This window comes from Scyliorhinus canicula, chromosome 16 (genome assembly GCF_902713615.1).
Source record: "Scyliorhinus canicula chromosome 16, sScyCan1.1, whole genome shotgun sequence".
Lineage (NCBI taxonomy): Eukaryota > Metazoa > Chordata > Chondrichthyes > Carcharhiniformes > Scyliorhinidae > Scyliorhinus > Scyliorhinus canicula.
Genome location: NC_052161.1, coordinates 90,132,623 through 90,157,827, shown reverse-complemented (window position 1 = coordinate 90,157,827; position 25,205 = coordinate 90,132,623). Strand labels below are relative to the sequence as shown.

Below are 25,205 nucleotides of genomic sequence, written 5' to 3'. Positions count from 1 at the left end.
GCTCCTCATCTCCCCCTATGAGTAGAGCCACGCAACTACACGTGATCCAATACAATATACAGGCTCAACACAAGTTGTACAATACAGTGTGGATTATTAGTATTTATAATTCACCACATTCACCCCCTGTAAAAAAAATCAAGTCCGGCGGGGGTGATGGTTTACAGATTGAGTCTGCCGGTGGTCGAGTTGTCCGTTGTGATCGGCGGAGCACCGGGGTTGCAGCTCCTTCTGGTGGCTGGATGATCACGGTCGGTTGGGGTACGATGGCGGACTCCGGGGGTGATTCTGTCCGAGCTTCGCACCCGTCTGGTTCGACTGGGGAGTGGGGGCACTGGAAGCTTGCGGGTGCGGGCGCGCGGAACATGTGTAGCAAATTGGTAGGCGTGGGGGCGTGGGCCGCGGCGCGTTGTGTGGGGTGTAGTGTGAGGGGTACCTCGGCGGTAGTAGTGGTGGGGTTTGATCCTGCAGGCACTAGGCCCCGGAGGGATATGGTGTCCTGACGGCCGTCAGGGTACTCTATGAAGGCGTATTCGGGGTTCGAGTGTAGTAGAAGCACTTTTTCTACGAGTGGGTCAGTTTTGGTCCCTGACATGCTTCCGGAGGAGTACTGGGCCCGGTGTCTTCAACCATGCCGGGAGTGAAGCCCCCGTGGTAGTGCCCCTGGAAGAAATAAAGAGCCGCTCGTGAGGGGTTTGGTTGGTGGCGGTACATAAGAGGGACCCAATTGCATGGAGCGCGTCTGGGAGGACTTTCTGCCAATGGGAGATCGGGAGATTCCTGGACCGGAGGGTCAGTAGGACGGTCTTTCAGACCATCGCATTCTCCCTCTCCACCAGCCCGTTCCCCCTGGTGTTATAGCTGGTAGTCCTGCTCGAGGCGATGCCCTTGTCGAGCAGGTACTGACGCAGCTTGTCGCTCATAAAGGTCGAACCCCAGTCGCTGTGTCCATAGCTGGGGAAACCAAACAGGGTGAAGATACTATGCAGGGCCCTAATGACTGTGTGGGAGGTCATATCGGGGCACGGGATAGCAAAAGGGAATCGGGAGAACTCGTCGATGACGTTCAGGAAGTACACATTCCGATTAGTCGAGGGGAGTGGCCCTTTGAAATCAATAGCGAGGCGTTCAAAGGGCCTAGAAGGGCCTTGACCAGGTGGGCCCTGTCTGGTCTGTAGAAGTGCGGTTTGCACTCCGCGCAGATCGGGCAATCCCTGGTGATGGCTTTTACCTCCTCGGTGGAGAAAGGCAGATTTTGGGCTTTAATGTAGTGGGCGAGCCAGGTGACCCCCGGGTGGCAGAGATCATTGTGGATGGCTTTTAAGCGGTCGCTCTGCGTGCTGGCGCACGTGCATCTGGGGGCTCGTTGAGCTTCCCCGGTCGATACACAATATCGTATTTGTAGGTGGAGAGCCCGATCCTCCACCTCAGAATTTTATCATTTTTAATTTTGCCCCTTTGCAAGTTGTCAAACATGAAGGCAACCGATCTTTGGTCGGTGATGAGGGTGAACCTCCTACCTGCGAGGTAGTGCCTCCAGTGACGTATAGCCTCCACAATGGCTTGTGCTTCTTTTTCGACTGAGGAGTGTCGAAATTCCGAAGTGGAGAGGGTTCGGGAGAAAAATACGACTGGTCTCCCTGCCTGATTTAATGTGGCTGCAAGAGCTACCGCTGAGGCATCGCTCTCAACCTGAAAAGGGACGGATTCATCCACCGCCCGCATGGCCGCCTTGGCGATGTCCTCCTTGATGCAGTTGAAGGCCTGGCGAGCCTCAGCCGACAGGGGGAAAAGTGTGGCCTTAAATAATGGGCGGGCTTTGTCCACATATTGAGGGACCCACTGGGCATAGTATGAAAAGAATCCCAGGCACCTTTTGAGGGCCTTGGGACAATGAGGGAGAGGGAGTTCTAAGAGGGGGCGCATACAGTCTGGATCGGGGCCCAGGACTCCGTTTTCCACGACATAGCCGAGGATGGCTAGCCTGGTCGTGCAGAAAACGCATTTCTCCATGTTGTAAGTGAGGTTGAGTTTCTGGGCGATTTGGAGAAATCGATGGAAGTTGGCATCGTTGTCCTGCTGGTCATAGCCGCAGATGGTGACATTATCCAAGTACAGAAACGTGGCCCGCAGCCCGTACTGGTCCACCATTTGGTCCATTGCTCGTTGGAACACCGAGTCCCCGTTCGTGATGCCAAAGGGAACCCGGAGGAAATGGAAGAGGCGGCCATCGGCCTCGAACGCCGTGTAGTGGCGGTCCTCTGGGCGGATTGGCAGCTGGTGGTGTGCAGACTACAGATCCACCGTGGAGAAAATACGATACTGGCGATCTGATTCACCATGTCTGCAATCCTGGGGAGGGGGTACGCACCGAGGAGCGTAAACCAATTAACGGTCTGACTATAGTCTACGACCATGCGGAATCTTTCCCCGGTCTTGACGACCACTACCTGAGCTCTCCTGGGACTGTTACTGGCCTCTATGATCCCCTCACATAGGAGCCTCAGGACCTCGGTTCGGATAAACACCCTGGCTTGTAGGCTGTACCACGTGCTGCGAGTGGCTATGGGTTCACAGTCCGGAGTGAGATTGGCAAAGAGAGGAGGGGGGAGATTCGCAGCGTGGCTAGGCTGCAAATGGTGAGTGGGGGTAGGGGTCCGCCGAAGCTGAGGGTGAGACTCTTGAGGTTGCACTGAAAATTGAGTCCCAGTAAGAGTGGGGCGCAGAGTTCGGGCAGGACGTATAGTTGAAAATTAGAGTAACTAACACCTTGGATCGTTAGGGTCGCGACGGTGCGCCCTTGGATGTGAACAGAGTGGGAGCCCTAAGCGAGGGAGATAGTTTGCCGTGCAGGAAAAACAGGGAGCGAACAGCGTCTTACCAGATCTGGGTGTACGAAGCTCTCGGTGCTCCCGGAGTCGAAGAGGGACGGAGTACTGTACCCGTTTACTTGAACGGTCGTCATCGAGTTGCGGACGTGTTTTGGACACGACTGGTCCAACGTGACTGCGCTGAGTTGCGGGTAGTCGGCGGCTCGGTCTGCTGTGTTGGGGTGGCCCCGTGGTGAATGCCCGCTGAGGTCGCAGTCTTCGATCAGACGTTCTGAATTTGGAGAGGATGGAGCCCAAGATGGCTGCTCCCGTGGATCGCACGTGGCGGGCGGCGAGGAGATGGCGTCCAAGATGGCAGCCCCCATGAGTCGCACGTGGTCAACCACGTGGTGGTGGTTCGCCAAGATGACGGCCCCCATGGGTTGCACGTGGTGGGTGGGGGCGGAGTCGAGGTAAAGGCCGCAGCGTTACGGGGCCTGAGGGCCTGCGAATTCAGAGAACGAGTGCTTTGAGCCGCGGGGGGGTTAGAGGCTGGGGATTTCTTCGTCAGACACACTCTGGTATACTGTCCTTTGTGAATGCAGCTGCTGCAGGTCGCGTTGCGGGCCGGTCAGTGCTGCCGTGGGTGCTGGGGCTGGCCACAAAAGTGGCAGGCTGGGGCAGCATAGTGGCTGGGTGGCCGCGCGGCGCAGGCCTGGTGCAGTCGCTGGTATGGGGCCCATGACGGAGTCGTGGAGTCCGCAGGGAACGGGGTGAGGCTGCGAAACGAAACGTCCATAGTAGTAGGAGTTCAACGGTGTCTTCTAAATTTTGGGCCGCCTTCTCAAGCAGTCGCTGGCGCATGTAATTGGATCTGAAGCCTGCAACAATTACATCGCGGACAGCGAGTTCCCTATGTTCTGCAGCATTTACAGCCTGGGAATTACAGTCCTGGGACAAGGCTTTTAAGTCTCTTAGAAAATCTTCTAGCGATTCTGTGGGGCACTGGCGGCGAGTAGTAAAAACGTGGCACGCGTAGACCTCATTGACAGGCCTCACGTACATTCTGTCGAGTAGGGCCAGGGCCTCTGTATATGAGCCGGTACAGTTTAACTGAGTAGATATAGGATGGCTCACCCTTGCGTGCAGAAGGCTGAGTTTCTGCTCCTCCGTCGTTTCATTGGTGCTTGCTTCAGGCAGGTAGGCCTTAAAACATCGGAGCCAGTGTGAAAAGATTTCTTTCGCCTCTGCATCCTGTGGGTCGAGTTCCAGTCGATCAGGTTTGAGGGCTGATTCCATAGTCGTTCCTTACGGTTTCTTAAGACAATTAAATTGATGAAACCATCAATTCACGCGACACGTGGTTAGAAGTGAACAGTGGTTTTAATCGTCTTACAACAGAGCCTGCCTGTGCCGAGATGAACTCCAGGTGAACTGGCAGGCAGGCTCTCAGCATCAACCTTAATACATCTGGTTAAGGGGAGGAGCCATGGGTGGCGCCATGGGCGGAGCCAAGGGTGGAGCAGAGGGCAGCAGAGCAGAGCTTCTGATTGGCTGTTCCGGGGACATTTGCATACGTGCAGTGCGGTCAGCGTAAGTTGAAGGTGGTTTGTGAAGGGGCTGTTCTCGAGTGACAGCTTTACCCGAAACACTACTTACGTAGTGTCTCCCACCCATCCTCCTCCTCTAACCAAAAAAAAAGTTCTGTCCGTTGGCCTAGTTTCAGCCGTTCAGAGGAGGAGGAGCAATCTCTGGGTGAGTATACAGACCTAACGGTAACTTCCTGTTTTCCACTTTTTTTTTCAAAAGTGACGTCAGAGGGAAGCTGTGATCTGATTGGTTGATAACCAATCTGCCCCAAATTTAAAACTCGTAAACTTAAATTAAACAAATTAATTAATTAGAGATGGCTGGTCAGGTGATGTGCTTAAGCTGCTTGATGTGGGAGCTGGCAGATCCCATTGCGAGCTGCAGCGACCACATCTGCAGTAAGTGTTGGCTGCTCGAAGAACTCCGGCTCAGAGTTGATGAGCTGGAGTCTGAGCTTCACACACTGAGGCACATCCGGGAGGGGGAGGCTTACCTGGACACTTTGTTTCAGGAGGCAGTCACACCTGTCAGAGTAAATAATTTAAATCCTGCCAGTGGCCAGGGACAGCAGGGTGTGACTGCAAGTCAGGCAGGTAAAGGGAACCAGCAGTCAGGAACTCAGGAGCCTCAGCCCTTGACCCTGTCCAACAGGTACGAGGCACTTGCTCCCTGTGTGGATGGCGAACAGGGCTGCAGGAAGGATGAGTCAGCTGACCAAGGCACCATGGTTCAGCAGGCCATTCAAGGGGAGGAAGTAAATAGGCAAGTTGTAGTTGTAGGGGATTCTATTATCAGAGGGATAGATAGTATCCTTTGTGAGCAGGATCGAGGGTCCCGCATGGTATGTTGCCTGCCCGGTGCTAGGGTGCGGGACATCTCTGACCGGCTTGAAAGGATATTGGAGAGGGAGGGGGAGGATCCAGTTGTTGTGGTCCATGTCGGTACCAACAACTTAGGCAAGTCTAGGAAAGAGGACCTGTTTAGAGATTATAAAGAGTTAGGATTCAAATTAAAAAACAGGTCCTCAAGGGTCATAATCTCCGGATTACTGCCCGAGCCACGTGCAAATTGGCATAGGGAGGCAAGAATAAGGGAAGTTAACACGTGGCTGAAAGAGTGGTGTGGGAAAGAGGGGTTCCTTTTCATGGGACACTGGCATCAGTTTTGGGACAGGGGGGACCTATACCGTTGGGATGGTCTCCACCTGAACCGAGCTGGGACCAGTGTTCTGGCGAAAAGAGTAAATAGGGTGGTCAATAGGACTTTAAACTAGAGATTGGGGGGGAAGGGAAAGTCAGGGAACCAAGAGGTGAAGGAATCAGTGGGAAGCGTAGCTGCTTAGAATTACAAAAAATCACGAAAAGACAGAGCTCAGGAGAGGTTACGATAGTTCCCATCTCACAAAATATGACACAGTGTATGGAAAGGCTCAGTAAACCAAGGTCCACCACACTAAGAAAACAAAAAGGGACAGTCAATAGGGAATTAAAGGTGCTATATTTAAATGCCCGCAGTGTACGAAACAAGGTAGATGAGCTTGTGGCCCAGATTGTGACTGGCAGGTATGATGTGGTAGGCATCACAGAGACGTGGTTGCAGGGGGTTCAGGACTGGCAGTTAAACATCCAGGGATTTACAACCTATCGAAAAGACAGAGAGGTGGGTAGAGGGGGCGGGGTTGCCTTGTTAATTAGAAATGAAATTAAATCAATAGCACTAAACGACATAGGGTCAGACGATGTGGAGTCTGTGTGGGTAGAGTTGAGGAACCACAAAGGCAAAAAAACCATAATGGGAGTTATGTACAGGCCTCCTGACAGTGGTCAGGACCAGGGGCACAAAATGCACCACGAAATAGAAAGGGCATGTCAGAAAGGCAAGGTCACAGTGATCATGGGGGACTTCAATATGCAGGTGGACTGGGTAAATAATGTTGCCAGTGGACCCAAAGAAAGGGAATTCATTGAATGTTTACAGGATGGCTTTTTGGAACAGCTTGTGATGGAGCCCACGAGGGAACAGGCTATTCTGGACTTAGTGTTATGTAATGAGTCAGAATTGATAAAAGACCTTAAAGTAAGGGAACACTTAGGAAGCAGTGATCATAATATGGTAGAATTCAGTCTGCAATTTGAAAGAAAGAAGGTAGAATCAGATGTAAAGGTTTTACAGTTAAATAAAGGTAATTACAGGCGCATGAGGGAGGAACTGACGAAAATCGACTGGAAGCAGAGCCTAGTGGGAAAGACAGTAGAACAGCAATGGCAGGAGTTTCTGGGAGTAATTGAGGACACAGTGCAGAGGTTCATCCCAAAGAAAAGAAAGGTTATCAGAGGGAGGATTAGGCAGCCATGGCTGACAAAGGAAGTCAGGGAATGCATCAAGGCAAAAGAGAGAGCCTATAATGTGGCAAAGAGTAGTGGGAAGTCAGAAGATTGGGAAGGCTACAAAAACAAACAGAGGATAACAAAGAGAGAAATAAGGAAGGAGAGGATCAAATATGAAGGTAGGCTAGCCAGTAACATTAGGAATGATAGTAAAAGTTTCTTTAAATACATTAAAAACAAACGGGAGGCAAAAGTAGACATTGGGCCGCTCCAAAATGACGCTGGTAATCTAGTGATGGGAGACAAGGAAATAGCTGAGGAACTTAATAAGTACTTTGCGTCAGTCTTCACAGTAGAAGACATGAGTAATATCCCAACAATTCAGGAAAGTCAGGGGGCAGAGTTGAATATGGTTGCCATCACAAAGGAGAAGGTGCTAGAGAAACTAAAAGGTCTGAAAATTGATAAATCTCCGGGCCCAGATGGGCTACATCCTAGAGTTCTAAAGGAGATAGCTGAAGAAATAGTGGAGGCGTTAGTTATGATCTTTCAAAAGTCACTGGAATCAGGGAAAGTCCCAGAGGATTGGAAAATCGCTTTTGTAACCCCCCTGTTCAAGAAGGGAACAAGAAAAAAGATGGAAAATTATAGGCCAATTAGCCTAACCTCGGTTGTTGGCAAAATTCTAGAATCCATCGTTAAGGATGAGATTTCTAAATTCTTGGAAGTGCAGGGTCGGATTAGGACAAGTCAGCATGGATTTAGTAAGGGGAGGTCGTGCCTGACAAACCTGTTAGAGTTCTTTGAAGAGATAACAAATAGGTTAGACCAAGGAGAGCCAATGGATGTTATCTATCTTGACTTCCAAAAGGCCTTTGACAAGGTGCCTCATGGGAGACTGCTGAGTAAAATAAGGGCCCATGGTATTCGAGGCAAGGTACTAACATGGATTGACGATTGGCTGTCAGACAGAAGGCAGAGAGTTGGGATAAAAGGTTCTTTTTCGGAATGGCAACCGGTGACAAGTGGTGTCCCGCAGGGTTCAGTGTTGGGGCCACAGCTGTTCTCTTTATATATTAACGATCTAGATGACGGGACTGGGGGCATTCTGGCCAAGTTTGCCGATGATACAAAGATAGGTGGAGGGGCAGGTAGTATTGAGGAGGTGGGGAGGCTGCAGAAAGATTTAGACAGTTTAGGAGAATGGTCCAAGAAGTGGCTGATGAAATTCAACGTGGGCAAGTGCGAGGTCTTGCACTTTGGAAAAAAGAATAGAGGCATGGACTATTTTCTAAACGGTGACAAAATTCATAATGCTAAAGTGCAAAGGGACTTGGGAGTCCTAGTCCAGGATTCTCTAAAGGTAAACTTGCAGGTTGAGTCCGTAATTAAGAAAGCAAATGTAATGTTGTCATTTATCTCAAGAGGCTTGGAATATAAAAGCAGGGATGTACTTCTGAGGCTTTATAAAGCACTAGTTAGGCCCCATTTAGAATACTGTGAGCAATTTTGGGCCCCATACCTCAGGAAGGACATACTGGCACTGGAGCGGGTCCAGCGGAGATTCACACGGATGATCCCAGGAATGGTAGGCCTAACATACGATGAACGTCTGAGGATCGTGGGATTATATTCATTGGAGTTTAGGAGGTTGAGGGGAGATCTAATAGAAACGTACAAGATAATGAATGGCTTGGATAGGATGGACGTAGGGAAGTTGTTTCCATTAGCAGGGGAGACTAGGACGCGGGGGCACAGCCTTAGAATAAAAGGGAGTCACTTTAGAACAGAGATGAGGAGAAATTTCTTCAGCCAGAGAGTGGTAGGTCTGTGGAATTCATTGCCACAGAGGGCGGTGGAGGCCGGGACATTTGTGTCTTTAAGACAGAAATTGATAAATTCTTGATTTCTCGAGGAATTAAGGGCTATGGGGAGAGAGCGGGTAAATGGAGTTGAAATCAACCATGATTGAATGGTGGAGTGGACTCGATGGGCCGAATGGCCTTACTTCCACTCCTATGTCCTATGTCTTATGGTCTTAAAAGCTCCTCATCTCCCCCTATGGGTAGAGCCGCGCAACTACATGTGATCCAATACAATATACAGACTCAACACATGTTGTACAATACAGTGTGGATTATTAGTATTTATAATTCACCACAACCCCATTTTACGCACACACAATAAATGGGAGTTGTGGAAAAAGGAACAGGGTTCTGGGCACCACTGCAATAAAACACAAATGTCAGATTTACACGTGTCCAGAGTCCAGAATCATGAATCAATTGGAAATGTTTGTTCCGAGGGGGAGGGGAGGTTGGCTGATTGTTGAATGTCTTTCTCAGAGTGAGGCTGGTATGACAGGAGGAGGCGTGTAGAATGATTCAGTCGGGAGGCACGGGTTCCGAGGTTCTGGCAGGTGGCAGGTCTGACAGGGGTCGGAGGTCATCGTGCTGCGTCCAGTTTGATGGTCGACAGCACAGGCAGTTGCCTGGGGATCTGCTCATGTTGAAAAGTCAGACATTAACTGCCCCAATTCAGTTCCACTGGGCGATCTCACTGTGTAGATTGTGAGGGTGTAACGCTGCACATTGTTTCAACTCAAGTAATCATCTAACGTTCTCTCGAATGTCTCGATTGAACCTCCCTCCACCACACTCCCAGGCCATGCATTCCAGACTCGAACCGCTCGAAAGTGCTTTCTCACATCACATATGTTTCTTCTGTAAATCACTTTAAATCTGTGCCCTCTCATTTCGGATCTTTTAACGAGCGGGAACAGTTTTTCCCCATTGACTGTGTCCAGCCCACTTGAACATCTCAATTTTGTAACTAGAGGAAGCCAGTGGTAATGGAACAAGGATGGATTGAACTGTCTACAATATTCTTCCATGGAAGTAACTCTCTTCCCAATCCAGTCCTCACTGGGACAACCAGCCACACCAGGCCCTGCTTTGGGACAGTTTTTAATAATAATAATCTTTATTTGTGTCACAAGTAGGCTTGCATTAGCACTGCAATGAAGTTACTGTGAAAATTCCCTTGTTCCCACACTCCGGTGCCTGTTCGGGTACACGGAGGGAGAATTCAGAATGTTCAATTCACCTCACAGCTGGTTTTTCGGGACTCGTGGGAGGAAACCGGAGCATCCGGAGGAAACCAACACAGACAAGGGGAGAACGTGCAGACTCCGCACGAACAGTAATCAAAGCCAGGAATCAAACCCGGGTCCCTGATGCTGTGAAGCAACAGTGCTAACCACTATCTTACCCTGTCGCCCAATGTGTAGTCGCAAAGTGCTCCAGCTGGGTGGCCCCCATCCCCTATCTGAGGGGCTCGTAGTCAACAGGTTCCACAGGGAGATTAACATTGATTTCCCCGTGGTCCTTGTGGGGGTTATTACACCGATCAAATCTCCGCAGTCTTCTGGATAAAAGCAAATTACTGCGGCTGATAGAATCTGAAACCAAAGAGAAAATGCTGGAAAATCTCAGCAGGTCTGGAAGCATCTGTAGGGAGAGAAAAGAGCTAACGTTTCGTGTCCAGATGACCCTTTGTCAAAGCTATAAGACAGAGAAAGTGGGAAATATTTATGCGGTGGAGTGAGAATGAAAGATGAGTCATCGCCCTAGAAACCCAGGGAAACGTGCCTGGTGTGTAGATTAGGTTAAAGACATACCGCTGGAGCTTCATCACGAGTTGTTGTGTCCGAGTGGACATGCAATTATCTTGTCAGTTTGCTGACATCTCTCTATGAGCCTCCCTTCCTTCTCCACTGTGTATGGTAAAGTCCTGTCATATCCTATCCAGACGTCATCGTTAATTATTCCTACGTTTTCTACCTCAAATACCCTAAGTCGAGTCCGGTCATCCGTGATGATTCGAATTTCTAAGATTATGCCTACAGCTTTCCCCAGGGACCCCCTGCAGTCATTAAACCACACCTTTGGCAATTGCCTCATCTGGTAGCCACATAATTTTGGTTGTTTTTTCCCTACGAATAAGTGCTCCACCTGCTCATCGCTGATCCACAATGGAACCTGTCCCTTATAGACCGGACCTAAATTCTCTTTTAATTGTTCGATCATCAACTGCCCATATAAGCTGCTGTTCTGCTGTTGGTCCCTGTCCTCTAATTCTGCTTTTATAATTTGGGTTATGGTCTTGGTATGTCTGGGCAGCACGGTAGCACAAGTGGATAGCACTGTGGCTTCACAGCTCCAGGAACCCAGGTTCGATTCCCCGCTGGGTCACTGTCTGTGTGGAGTCTGCACGTTCTCCCCGTGTGTGCGTGTGTTTCCTCCGGGTGCTCCGGTTTCATCCCACAGTCCAAAGACATACAGGTTAGGTGGATTGGCCATGATAAATTGCCCTTCGTGACTAAAAAGGTTAGGAGGGGCTATTGGGTTACGGGGATAGGGTGGAAGTGAGGGCTGAACTGGGTTGGTGCAGATTTGATGGGCCGATTGGCCTCCTTCTGCACTGTATGTTCTATGTGGAGCCCATTTTCCCAGGGTGGCCTTTTAATAACCTTTTTCCTATGTTAGTTTCTGCATAAGTGTAATAAGTTCACGGAGACAGAAGCCCCTTCACCAGAAATTCCTTTTGTTGACAAAACCGACAGCCGAACAACCAGATACATTCAGCTTGCTGTCTACACTGGGAGTGCAAAGGATCTAACACTCTGTTATATACACAGAAAGGGGTTCCCTGATTGGGCCACAAATCAGGGAACTCATATTCTAATTGGCCAATCTCAAAGGCCTGGCCTAAGTCATTACACCCCTCCCCCACAAAGTCTGAGGAGTTCCATGGTCCTCGTGACTCATGGGTCTCCTGCTTAGTTTCTGCGCCAGGTCCGGCTGCTCCACTTTGGCCTCCGAGGGGGGGTATAACGGCTAGGCGCCCGTCGTTTCCGATGAGAGCGCCTGAGGGTTGTTTCACCTCCTTCCTCCGGCGACAAGGGGACAGCCGCGGCGTCATCTATAGTGTCCATATCCAAATCCGATATCCTCACCAGTAATGCCGGAGCGGCGTGAATCGTTTGTCAGGGAGGGCTCTCCACAGTCCTTGGTATGCTGGTCTGAGTCAGCTCTGGGTGTGGAAACGAATCTGAGGCCCACACCTGGTCCAGGTGCTTTTTTTAAACTACATGTTCTCCTACACATATCTCATACAACACAGGCCCTGTCCTGGCCTTGACTGTTCATGCTGCTCATGTGGGGCCATTGGCATAATTTCTGACCCTTACCTTTTCACCCGTGTTGAACTGCAATTCTCGGCGAGTGTTGTCGTGGCCCCTGCATTGGGCATCTTGGTGCCGTTCTACTCTTCTGCCTAAATTTGGGAACAGTAGACTGAGCCTAGTCCGAATTAGTCTGCCCATGAGTAGTTCCGCTGGTCCTATTCCCATTGAGGTGTTTGGGGTTGGCCTATAGTCGAACAGCCAGGGTGACAATTTAGTCCCCACCGATCGAATGCCGTTTGACCTCATGAATTTTGCGAAGTCCTGGCTGGTGAAAACCGATCCATTACCTGAAGCTACACCTCCCGGATACCATGTGTTGCAAACGAGGTGGTAAGTTTTTCAATGGTTGCTGTTTTTCCGAGTTCATTTTATGGACATCCAGCCACTTGGAATAGGCAACTACAATCACAAAAAACATTGAACCCATAAACGGGCCTGCAAAATCAACATGAAGTTGCGACCATGGTCTACCCGGCCATTCCCATGGGTGCAGTAAGGCTGCCGGGGGCAACCTCTGCCCTTGTTGGCATTCTTGGCACCGACCTACCAATGCCGCTCTGTCTGTGTCCAGGCCTGGCTACCAGACATAGCTCCTGGCCAGCATCTCTCCAGTGTGCCAATGATGATAGCTCGACTTGGAACTATTACTCATTCCCCCCCATAGCAGTATTCCCTCTTCCAAAGTGATCTGCTCTCTTCTGCTCCAGTTGGGGTGAAATTCTCCCTGGACTGGTCTTTCCATCTTCCCCATCAGCACCATGTGTTTTATTTTTGCTAAAACCAGGTCCCTTTAGTGTCCACAAACAAATGTTTTGTGCGGCCACTGGAAGGTTGTCCAGGAAATGTAGTGTCATCACATTTTCTTGTATTCTGGGTACCAATGGCGGGGTGTCCGGTAATGGCAGCCTGCTTGGTGTTTGCCACCCGGGTTCCCGGCCGATGATCCAGTTGATATTGGTACGTTGCCAGTAGTAGGGCCCAACGTTGGATCTGGGCCGAAGGTATTGGTGGCACTGTTTTGTCTTTCAGCAAACCCAGCAACGGCTTGTGGTCTGTGATTATTGTGAACTTCCGCCCATATAAGTACTGGTGAAATTTCTTCACCGCAAAGATCACAGCGAGTCCTCCTTTTTCAAGTTGGGTGTACTTTGCTCTGCTGCTACTAATGTCCTGGAAGCAAATGCAACAGGCCGTTCCTGGCCGTTGTGCCCTGTGCGTCAGAACTGTCCAACGCCATATGGAGATGCATCACAAGTGAGCACCAACTCTTTCCTGGGGCCGTAGTATGCCAAGATATTTTCTGAGGAGAGCTGTTGTTTTATCTTCTTGAAAGCCTTGTCTTGGCGGGCAGACCATTCCGAGGCTTGTCCTTTTTTTAGTAATTGGTGTAGGGGGTCCAGGATGGAAGCCTTGTTCTGTATGACATTTCCGTAGTATGTCACCAGTCCTAAAAATGATCTTAACTCCTGGATTTTGGTGTGGGCCGGGGCATCTTTAATCACCCTCACCCGATCCTCCAAAGGGTGTAGCCTTGACTTGTCAACCTTGTAGCCCAGATAAGTTACTTGTGGTGCTAGAAAAACACATTTCTCCCTTTTTAGGTACACGCCTGTTGCTGAAAACCTCTTCAGGACTTCCTCCAGGTTTCTCACGTGCTCTGCCCTTGTTTTTCCTGTAATGAGGACGTCGTCCAGGTAAATGGCGACCTGTAGTATATTCTCCATTGTCCTCTGGAATATCGAAAAGGCTGACAATACCCCAAAGTGTAATATTGTGTACTGAAAAAGGCCCTTCAGGGTGTTTGTCGTTGAGAATTTTTGGGACTCTTCGTCAAGCTTCAGCTGTAGATATGCGTGGCTCATATCCAGCTTTGAGAATAAGTCTTAAAGCCGGGGAATTGTGTATTTGTCCAGTTGTGAGTAGCGATTAATCGTTTGTTTGAAAGGCGGACCGAATCATCCGGCTTAAGGTTAGGCACCCGTGCCGCCCGTTCTGCAACTGGATTGGTTTTATTATTCCCTCACGTTCCAATCATTTCATTTCCATTTCGACTTCCTGCCTTAATGCGAAGGGTACCTGTCGGGCTTTGTAGAATTTTGGGACTGCTTCTGGATCTCCATGTAATGTAACTTTTGCTCCCTTTCTTGGTCCAAGCCCCTCTTAGAAAATCTCTGTGTATCTGTGCAGGAGTTCGCTCAGGCAATAATTTTCCAGCTGGAAAATGTTTACCCAATCCGGCTGGATCTCTTTTAGCCAGTTTCGTCCCAATAAGCTTGGCCCCACACCTTTCACTACCATTAAAGGCAGTCTAACCAGTTGCTCTCCATAAGCCACAGGTACATGCCTTGTGCCCAACACTCTCAGAGGTTCCCCTGTGGATGTGCTCAGCTTTGTCGAGGTGCTGGTTAGAGATAAGGGTTGGAGTTCAGTGCGAATTTTATTAAATATTGTTTCCCCTATCACTGATACGGCTGCTCCAGTGTTGACTTCCATTAATGTGGGATATCCATTCAACCTTATGGTTAATTTACTGTGTTTTGATTTAACCATCGCTGCACAGTTTAGTTGTTCCTTGTCGGAGGTAGGTGGGGCTTCTAGGATGTGCATTCTCCTGTACCCCGGCCCACGCGTCCTTCTCTAAGATGTTGGTTTGGGGCTTCTATTTCTCCTCTCTGGCGACAGATATAATAACTTGCTGGTCGAAAGGCTGCAGGGGCTGCCGTCTGTCTGGCCTAATTGTCTCTTGCTTGGGAGCGGTTCTGCGAGTGGGTCTGGCTTCCTTAGGCCCCGAGTCTTCGCAAGCCTCACAGGCCAACTTCGCAAGCCTCAGCTAATTGCCTTAACCTTGTTAAAAGTTTGTAACTGACTCCCCAGTATCTCAGAATGCTGAGTAAAACCGGTACCGTCACAGCATCAGAGGTGGATTAGGGTCATAGTACGCTTTTACAAAGTCCGTCAATTCCTGCAAAGTTTTCATGTCCGGTGCCTCCGGAAAAGTGAAACTACTAATGGCAAAAGCTGCCGGCCCAAACGCGATCAGCAGAATGACCCATTGCTTTTCACCCAGAACTGTATCATTTTCTCAAAAGAAGTACTTCATCTGCTCTACATATTGGGCCCAGTCTTCCACTGCAGGGTGAAAAGAATCCAACTTCCCGAATAAAGGCATTTTGCCTGTCAGTGGCTTACCCTCAATGTGTGGCAGCTGCTAATGAGCAGGTTCCTTCAGGTTGTTCCGTTTTCCTCATCACCACTTTAATAAGTTCAGGGAAGCAGAAATTCCGTCTCCAGAATTCCTTTCATTTACAAAACCAACAGCCAAACAACCAGGTGCTTCTCAGTTTGCTGTCTACACCGGGAGTGAAGAGGACCTGACAGATTATTTACAGAGAAAGGGATTCCCTGATTGGGCCACTAATCAGGGAACACATATTCTAATTGGCCAATCTTAAAGGCCTGGCCTAAGTCATTACGATAAGTTTGAGCTGCAGCTTTTGTCTATTTGCAGGCTGCAGCCTGTCTGTGCTCAGGCTTGGCCATTTTTCCCATTGATCTTTGTGGGTGGTATTTTAGATGGCCACACCATGTTCGCACTTTTTCACTTCTGTACGGCCAACTTACTGACCAACGGCACATCGCGGGGCAAAAGACACGTTCTGCCACACTTGTGACAAACTTTCTTAAATGCAGGACATCGCTGCGGCAAGTGTCTGTTACCATATTTCTGGCACACAATGGCAGATCTGGCCTGTAGCCCAAAATGGCCACCTGCATCGAGACCACATTTCTTTTTGAACTGTGTCACAGTGCTTGTGGCACCAGCATCTTCTCCGAGATTGGCGGCAAAATGTTTTGCGCTGATAGTACCGATCCGCTGTGCAGGTAACTTATTTGCCTGACAGATCCTGATGGCAGTGTCGAATGAGAGGTTGTCTTCTCTCAACATTCACTCTCGAAGTCTATCATCTGATGTCCCAAAAACAATTTGGTTACAGATCATTGAAGACTTCAAATTTTCAAAATTGCACGACTAGGCCTTCAACTTCAAACCCGTTACAAAGTTATCAAACTATTCATTACCTTGTTTGGTACGGGTAAGGAACAGGTATCTTTCAAAAATCTTATTCTTTCTCGGAGTGCAGTGTCGATCAAAGCTATGAATTACCTCATTGTAACTCCTGCTTCCTTTTTCGCTATCAAAAACAAAGGAAATATAAAGTTCAAGTGCTTGTGGACCTGCTATTGTGAGCAGCAACGCAATGCGCCTTTCACCAGGCTGTGCCTGGAGGCCAAGGGTTAAGCCATAGAGGGAAAACTGCTGGGTTTTTTCAATGTTACCCTGATGCACGATCAATTACACAAAGACGAGAGTAGGATGTTATCGAGGCTTTATTAAACTGAGATGTGTGGCCTCCTACAGCAGCTGATGAAATGGCTGCTGTTTGGGGAGCACACATATTTATACTCCGCCTACTGGGCGGAGCCAGCAGGCAGGGATCTACCCCGTACCTGTAGTACAGGGGCCTTACCGTAAAGCACCTATGTCAACATCCTTTATATACAATATACACATTAGTGGTGACTACCACATTCACCCCCTGTTAATAAATGGAGCCCGGGGTGGGGTTTTAAAAGTACGGATAATATTACAAATTCAGGCGGTCCGGTGCCTTGATCTGACGTCGAGAGCGCCGCAGTGCTGGTGGCAACTCCGGTGGTGACTTGGTCTTCGGTGACTCAGGGAGCATGTCGAAATCCTCTTCATCCCCGAGTGTGAGCAAGGGGAGGACGGATTGTCCTGGAACGGGGGCTGTGGTGGGATGCGCTGGGGGAGGGGAGGGTGGCGCCGGGTCGGAGGGGGTGGTGTGTGTGGAACCAGCTGGTGCCAGGTCGCTGAGGGAGACTGTGTCTTGGTGGCCGTAGAGTATGCTACGTAGGCCTATTGCGGGTTGGCGTTAAGTAGCTGTATCCTCTCAACCAACGGGTCCGCCTTGTGGAGTCAAAAATCTCTATGGAGGAGAACGGGTCCTGGAGCTGCCAGCCATGTCGGGAACAAAACCCCAGAGGTGGACTTCCTAGGGAAGGCAAAGAGACGTTCATGGGGGGTTTCATTAGTTGCGGTGCACAGAAGCGACCGAATGGAGTGAAGTGCGTCGGGGTGGACCTCCTGCCAGCAAGAGGCCAGGAGATTTCTGGACGACCCTCCAGACCGTCCTATTCTCCCTCTCCACCTGCCCGCTTCCCCTGGGGTTGTAGCTGATCGTCTTGCTCGAGGCAATGCCCCTGTTGAGCAGATACTGGCACAGCTCATCGCTCATAAATGAGGATCTCCAGTCGCTGTGGACGTAGGCGGGGAAGCCGAACAGAGTGAAGATGGTGTTGAGGACGTTGATGATGGTGGCAGACACCATATCGGGGCATGGGATGGCGATGGGGAATCTGGAGTAGTCATCGGTCACACTGATAAAGTACGTGTTGCGGTCGGTGGAGGGGAGGGGCCCTTTGAAGTCCACACTGAGGCGTTCAAAGGGACTGGAGGCCTTCACCAGGCACGCACGGTCTAGCCGGTAGAAGTTCGGTTTACACTCCGCTCAGACCTGGCAGTCTCTGGTGATAGCCCTGACTTCCTCAATGGAGTAGAGCAGGTTACGGGCCTTGATGAAATGGTAAAAACATGCGACCCCTGGGTGACAGAGGTTGTTGTGCAGGGTACGGAGTCGGTCTAGGTGTGCACTGGCACATGTACCTCGGGATAGGGCATTGGGGGCTCGTTGAGCTCACCGGGGCGATACAAAATCTCTCAGTTGTAGGTGGAGAGCTCGATCCTCCACCTCAAGATCTTTTCATTTTTGATCTTGCCCCACTGTGTGTTATTAAACATGAAGGCAACATGAAGGTCAGTGAGGAGAGTGAATCTCCTGCCAGCCAGGTAATGCCTCCAATGCCGCACAGCTTCAACGATGGCTTGGGCCTCTTTTTCAACGGAGGAGTGCCGACTTTTGGAGGCATGAAGAGAGCGGGAAAAGAATGCCACGGGCCTGCCTGCCTGGCCGAGGGTGGCATCCAGAGCGACGTCTGATGCATCACTCTTGACTCGGAATGGTAACGTCTCGTCGACCGCATGCATCTCGGCCTTGGCGATGTCAGTCTTGATACGGTTAAAGGCCTGGTGAGTCTCGGCCATCAGAGGATTGAATGAGTGGGCGGGCCTTGTCCGCATAGTTTGGGACCCACTGGGCATAATGCGAAAAGAACCCCAGGCATCGTTTGAGGGTCTTGGGGCAGTGTGGGAGGGGGAGTTCCATGAGGGGGTGCATGCGATCGGGGTTGGGCCCCAGAACTCCATTCTGGACCATATAGCCGAAGATGCATAATCGGTTCGTGCCAAACACGCGTTGACCGAGACCCCGTTGGTGATGCCGAAGGGAACCCTAAGAAAGTGTTAAAGGCGGCCGTCTGCCTCGAACGCAGTGTATGGGCAGTCTGCCTTGCGGATGGGGAGCTGGTGGTCGGAAGATTTCAGGTCCACTGTCCAGAAGACCCGGTACTGTGCAATCTGATTGACCATATCAGATATGCGTGGGAGGGGTTCGAGCTGCATGTACCGATTGATGGTCTGACTGTAGTCAACGACCATCCTGTTTTTCTCCCCATTTTATACCACTACCACTTGGGCTCTCCAGGGGCTGTTGCTGGCCTTAATCATGCCTTCCTGAAGCAGCTACTGGACTTCAGACCTGATGAAGTTCCCGTATCAGCCTCCCCGGATAGGCGCCGGAATGTGGCGACTGGGGGTTTTCACAGTAACTTCATTGAAGCCTAATCGTGACAATAATCGATTTTCATTTTTATTTTTCATTTCATGAAGGTCCTGTCCTGGGCGCTGTACCGTCTGCTCCAGGTGGCAATGGATTTGCAATCCAGGGTTAGGTTTCAAAAAGGGAAGGTGGGTCGACCTTAAGGGTCGAGAGGCCGCACAGATTAAGGGGTGGTAGGGGACGCTCAATTTAAGGGTTAGGCTCTGGAGGTTGCACTGCACGTCCAGGCCGAGGAGCAGGGCAGCGCAGAGGTTGGGGAGGAGGTAGAGGCGAAAGCCGCTGAACTCCACGCCCTGGACTGTGAGAGTGGTGATGCAGTACCAACGGATTGCCACGGAGTGGGACCCGGGGGCCAGGGATATTCTCTGGTTAGCGGGTGTACCGCGAGGGAGCAATGCCTTACCGTATCGGGGTGAATGAAGCTCTCAGTGCTCCCGGAGTCCAGAAGGCAGGAGATCTCGTGCCCCATGACCTTCACTTTAGTTGAGACTGGTCAATCGTGACCGAGGCGAGATGCGGCTGGTCGTCTGCGGTTGCAGGCGATGAGCGGCCGGATGAGGTGCCCAACGGACATGGGTCCTGAGTCGGGTAAGATGGCAGCGGCCATGGGCCGCATGTGTCGTGGGGAAAGCAAGATGGCGGCGCCAGTTGATCCTCGGAGGAACAAGATGGCGGCGCCCACGGGCCGCACGTGTTCCGAGTTGAACAAGATGGCGGCATCCACTGGCCGCACATGGTCCAAGGAGGGGAAGATGGCTGCGCCCACTGGCTCTACGTGGGGGGGTGCCGGTACAATAGCGGCGATTGAGCGGGCCTGGCACATGCAGCAAAATGTCCCTTCTTGTGACAGGCCTTGCAGGGGGCGCTCCCCGCAGGCCAGCGCTGGCGGGGGTGAATTGACTGCCCACAGAAGTAGCATTTGGGCCGCCCGGGGTTGGTTGGCTGCCGCGCGGCACAGGTGTGGGATTGGCTGAGGGTGGTCGCTGATGGGATCCATGTTGGGACGGCTGTCTGCAGGGTCCACGATGCACAGGGGGGTGGGACGCGGTCGGGGGCATAGGCCTGAATGTTGCTTGACGCGACTGTAAGTGAATGTGCTGGTTTTTTGGTCGCCGCGAGGTCGAACATGGCTCCCTCTAAGAAGCGCTGGCGGACGTAGTCAGACCCTATGCCCGTAACAAATGCATCTCTCATTAGCAAATTCGAGTGTTCCATGTCTGAAACAGCCTGACAGTCACAGTCTCTAACTAGGGGGAGCGGGGTGCGCCAGAAATCTTCCACTGACTCACCGGGAAGTTGACACTGCGTGGAGAGGTGGCGTAGAGTGTATTAGTCCGCTGAGCGTAGTTTTCCTTCAGCAGCGCCATGGCCTCTGCGTAGGTCGGTGCGTCCTGGACGAGTGGAAAGACGTTGGAGCTCTGCCGCGTGTAAAGGATCTGGAGCTTCTGTGCTTCTGGAATTTCATCTGGCGCAGACGCGATGTACATTTGAAAACAGGCTAGCCAATGTTCAAAGTCCTTTTTGGCATTGTCTGCTTGAGGATGCAGCTGCAGGCGATCCGGCTTGATGCGGAGGTCCATCTCTGAAAATCTCAGTGTAATAAATTGATGCACTATCAATTACACAAAGACGTGAGTACAGAGTAATCGCGGTTTTATTACACGGAGATGTGTGACCTCCTGCACCAGCTGATGAAATGGCTGCTGTACGGGGACCACACATATTTATACTCCGACTACTGGGCGGATACAGCAGGCAGGGATTTACCCCTGTAACTGCAGTACAGGGGCCTTACCGTAAAGCACATATGTCAACATCCTATATATACAATATATACATCAGTGGTGACTACCACATACCCGAGACTTGAAGTTGGTGGGGTGCATTTAAATCTTTCATCTCATACGTCATCTTCATATGTCGATGGGCGCCGTGTTAGCACAGTGGTTAACTATTGCTTCACAGTGCCAGGGTCCCAGGTTTGATTCCGGGCTTGGGTCACTGTCTGTCTGCACGTTGTCCCTGTGTCTGTATGGGTTTCCTCCGGGTGCTCCGGTTTCCTCCCACAAGTCCCGAAACATGCGCTGTTAGGTAATTTGGACATTCTGAACTATCCCTCAGTGTACCCGAACAGGCACCGGAATGTGGCGACTAGGGGCTTTTCACAGTAACTTCATTGCTGCAACTTAATGGAAGCCTACTTGTGACAATAATAAAGATTATTATTAAGTTGCGATCAGTCAGAAAGATCTGTACATCACCAGGTTGGCGGAGAAGTGTTTTGTTCTAATTCTATTAGTATCGTCTTGTCTGACATTACCTTTAGTTATTCAGCACTTCTGGTACTATGTTGTGTTCCGTGGTTCTCCCGATGATGAAGACTCACACAGAACATATATGTGTTCAACCAGAATGATGATTTATTGTCAAACACGTAACTAACAGATCTATATACAAACAAAGTTATTCCAGTTCCTAGGAAGCTACTCTTAAGTGTGACTGTCCTAATATATGTCCTACTACCAACTGCCCAGTCACATCAGTCACATGATGCATGTCTGGCGCCACCCACTGGCAGGAGGTCATACCTGTGATTACATGCACTGATGAACAGCTTCATATATTTGTACAGTTATATACAGTTATATACAGATAGGCATGTTTACATTTCACCACAGAAGGGAATCCAGAATGGGAGAAGATGTTTAAAATTCGAGAAAGGATGTTCAGGGGTGATGTCAGAAAAATCTTTTTCACACGAAGGGGAGTGGAAATCAGCAACTCTCTGCCCAGTAAAATCACTCGGCTGCCTCTTGTTCCTGTGTAAGAGGCTCGGGAAGAGCTGAATGGGCTCATCCTGTTCCTGTGTAAAAAGATCGAGAGGGGCTGAATGGCCTCCTCCTGCTCCTGTGTAACAGACTCAAGAAGAGCTGAATGGGCCTCCACTTGGCCTTCTGTAACAGGCTCAAGAGGGGCTGATGGGGCTCCTCCTGTTCCTGTGTAACAGGCTTGAGAAGAGGTGAATGGGCCTCCTCCTGTTCCTGAGTAACAGCTCAAGGGGTGCTGAACAGCTTCCAACTGTTTCTGTGTAAGAAGCTGAGGAGAGGCTGAATGGGCCTCCTCCTGTTCCTGTGTGACAGGCTTGAGAAGAGCAGAATGGCCCTCCTCCTGGTCCAGTGTAACAGGCTTGAGAGGGGCTGAATGGACCTTCTCCTGGTCCTGTGTAACAGGCTCAAGAGGGGTTGAATGGCCTCCACTTGTACCTGTGTAACAGGCTTGAGCGGGGCTGAATGAGCCCCTCCTGGTCCTGTGTAACAGGCTCAAGAGGGGTTGAATGGCCTCCAATTGTTCCTGTGTGACTGGTTTGAGAGGGGCTGAATGGATCTCCTCCTGTTCTAATGTATTTCACTGATTGAAGTTGTTATTATTTCTCAGGGTCTCTCTGTCCGAGAGGTTGGAAACTTCAGAACCTAAAATGCTATAAATTGTCAACGGAAAAAAGAGACTGGAACAACTCAAAACAAGAATGTGAATTCCAAAACTCACACCTCGTCATCATAAATACACCAGAGGAGCAGGTGAGAATGATGCCAGTATCTATCAGAATGAGTTAGAGAGAGAATCTCCCTCTACACTGTCCCCATCAAACACTCCTAGGACAGGGACAGCACGGGGTTGTAATGATATGTAGACTGACATGAAACTAAGGGGTGAATCAGAACCCCTGCTGTGGCACGACCACTAGAGGGCACTACACAGCTTATTATAAAACCAGACACACACTGGAGCCTCCCTCTCACTCCTGGCAGCGACTGTAGGATTAGCACCAGAATAGTTTAGATCTCAGGCTGGGTCAACACATGTGGCCCAGATCCCAGTTGTACAGTTAGTCATTACACTGAGTTACCAGAGTTAGATCAGTGTCAAACTCATTAATCTAGTTGTTGTTACTGAATAAATCCTTTCAACTTACTTCAAGGACTGGAGTATCTTTCAACATTGTCTATAGTCAGTGGCAATTTATGTCAATGAAACAGCATAACATAGCACTACCCGATCCCAGATAGAGAACAGATCTCAAGCGAAATGGCACACGCGTGTTTCTTTACTAAGCTAGATGCATCCCAAGGATTCTGGCAAATCCAACTAGAAGAATCCAGCAGAAAGCTCTGCACCTTCAACACGCTTTACGGGAGATTCTGCTGCAGTCAAATGCCATTTGTGATCATCTCGGCATCTAAAATCTTCCACCGCATCATGGAACAGATGATGGAAGGGATAGATGGAGTTTGTGTCTGCATGGATGATGTTATCATCTGGTCCTTGATTCGAGAGGACAAGTGTCGCGACTGAAGAGGGTATTCAGATGCATACACGAGCATGGCCTCAAGTTAAATAGATCCAAATGCAGCTTTGGAATGTCCACACTAAAATTCCTGGGTGACCAGATATTGGAACGCGGTGTCCGGCCCGACAAGGACAAGATAAAGGCCAGTGAAGCGATGAAGGTCCCCGAGGACAAGAACGCGGTGCTTTGCTTCCTTGGAATGGGGAATTTTATCGGCAAATTTATCCCAAATTTGGCCAAACACATCACGTCTCTACGACAACTGAATAAGAAGTCCACCTCTTTCGAATGGAAGACAGAACATCAAAACGAATGGTTGGAGTTGAAGGCAAAGCTCACCACTGCACCCGTTTTAGCATTCTATGACCCTGATCGTGAAACCAAGATTTTGACTGACACCAGTCAGGGTGGCATTGGAGCAGTGTTGCTGCAGAAAGATGACACCTCGTCATTGGTCCCAATAGCATATGCATCACGTGCAATGACACCGACAGAGACTCGGTACGCTCAAATTGAAAAGGAGTGTCTCGGCCTTCTCACAGGCATTTTGAAAATTCATGATTACGTCTACGGCCTACCAACATTCACCGTTCAAACGAACCACAGACCTCTGGTACACATCATACAGAAGAACCTCAATGACATGACTCCTCTAACATTCTACTCAAACTTAGAAGGTATTTATTCAATCTTATATACACGCCTGGCAAGGATCTCATCATTGCCGATGCGTTGTCTCGCTCAGTCACTTCACCAAGTGAACCATTAGTCATGGTCCGACAAATTGAAGCCCAGGTACAAATGCATGCAGACAACCTTCCTGCAATGGATGAAAAGATAATTCCCATCAGAGCTGGGATGGGCGCAGATCCCTTGCTTCAATGAATAATTCACAACCTAAACCATGGGTGGCCGAAAGGGAAATGCCCGCAATTCTACAACATCAAAGACGACCTGACAGTGATCAACGGTGACCAAATACTGATTCCGCTGCTTCTCAGGCCCACGGTACTTCGTCAGATCCATGAAGGCAACCTGGGCATAGAAAAATGTAGACGAAGGGCTCGACAAGCCTGGCATCCATCAGGACATCACGGACATGGTCTTGAGCTGTGAGACTTGCCAGAAGTTCCAACCAGTGCAGTGCAACCACACAATGTAGAAACCTCTCCAAGGTCCAAGATAGGCATTGACCTCTTCCACTCCAATGGTCGTGACTACGTACTACTCATAGACCACTACTCGAACTTCCCTGAAGTACTGAAGCTGTCTGACCTCACCTCACAACCCGTGATCAAAGCATGCATACAGACCTTATCTTATCATGGCACCCCAAACACGGTCATGACTGACAATGGACCATACTTTCACAGTTGAGAATGGACCACGTTTGGAAAATACTACAATTTCAAGCGCGTCACCTCTAGTCCGCACTACCTGCAGTCCAACGGCAAAGTGGAAAAGGGGGTGCAGATAGTCAAACAGCTCATCAATAAAGCCTTGGATCCTGCATCTGACATTCATCTAGCACTACTCTCGTATCGTGCTGCTCCCTTAGCATCTGACATGTGACCCGCTCAACTGCTGATGAAGAGGGACCTGCGAACAACGCTTCCGGCCCTACAACTGCCTAATCCAGATCTCCTACTGGTGATATGAAAGATGCGATGGCTTTGTGATGGTCAGAAGCATCACAATGACAGACATGCAACTGATCTGGACACGCTATCTCCAGCAGACACCGTCAGAATCAGAATATCTGATGGTGGCTGGTCTGCTCCAGCAGTTGTAATTCGACAAGTTGCACCCAGATAATACGTGATACAAACGGCTGATGGTACCATCGCCCGCAGAAATCGAAGGGCACTTCAGAAAATACGGCCACCACTGATCACCCTTTCACTGCCGTTTGTTGAGACAATCCCTCAAAACATCCTGACCGACGTTTCCACTGGTCGTGAGACACACACGACGATCAAGCCAACAACGTCTCCACCGCCACCTCTCAGGAGATCATCAAGGACAAGCTGTTTGCTCTGTATATAACAAAATTATACATATCAT

General features: G+C 49.9%; 1 protein-coding gene across 1 annotated transcript in view; it reads left to right on the top strand.

The window, feature by feature from the left end:
- LOC119951025 (CD209 antigen-like protein E) overlaps nt 1-25,205 on the top strand; it is a 36,209-nt gene that overhangs the window by 4,880 nt on the left and 6,124 nt on the right. Inside the window, exon 4 of the mRNA XM_038774059.1 lies at nt 22,229-22,371. Coding sequence (XP_038629987.1) covers nt 22,229-22,371 — 143 coding nt within the window. The remainder of the gene's footprint in view (nt 1-22,228; nt 22,372-25,205) is intronic.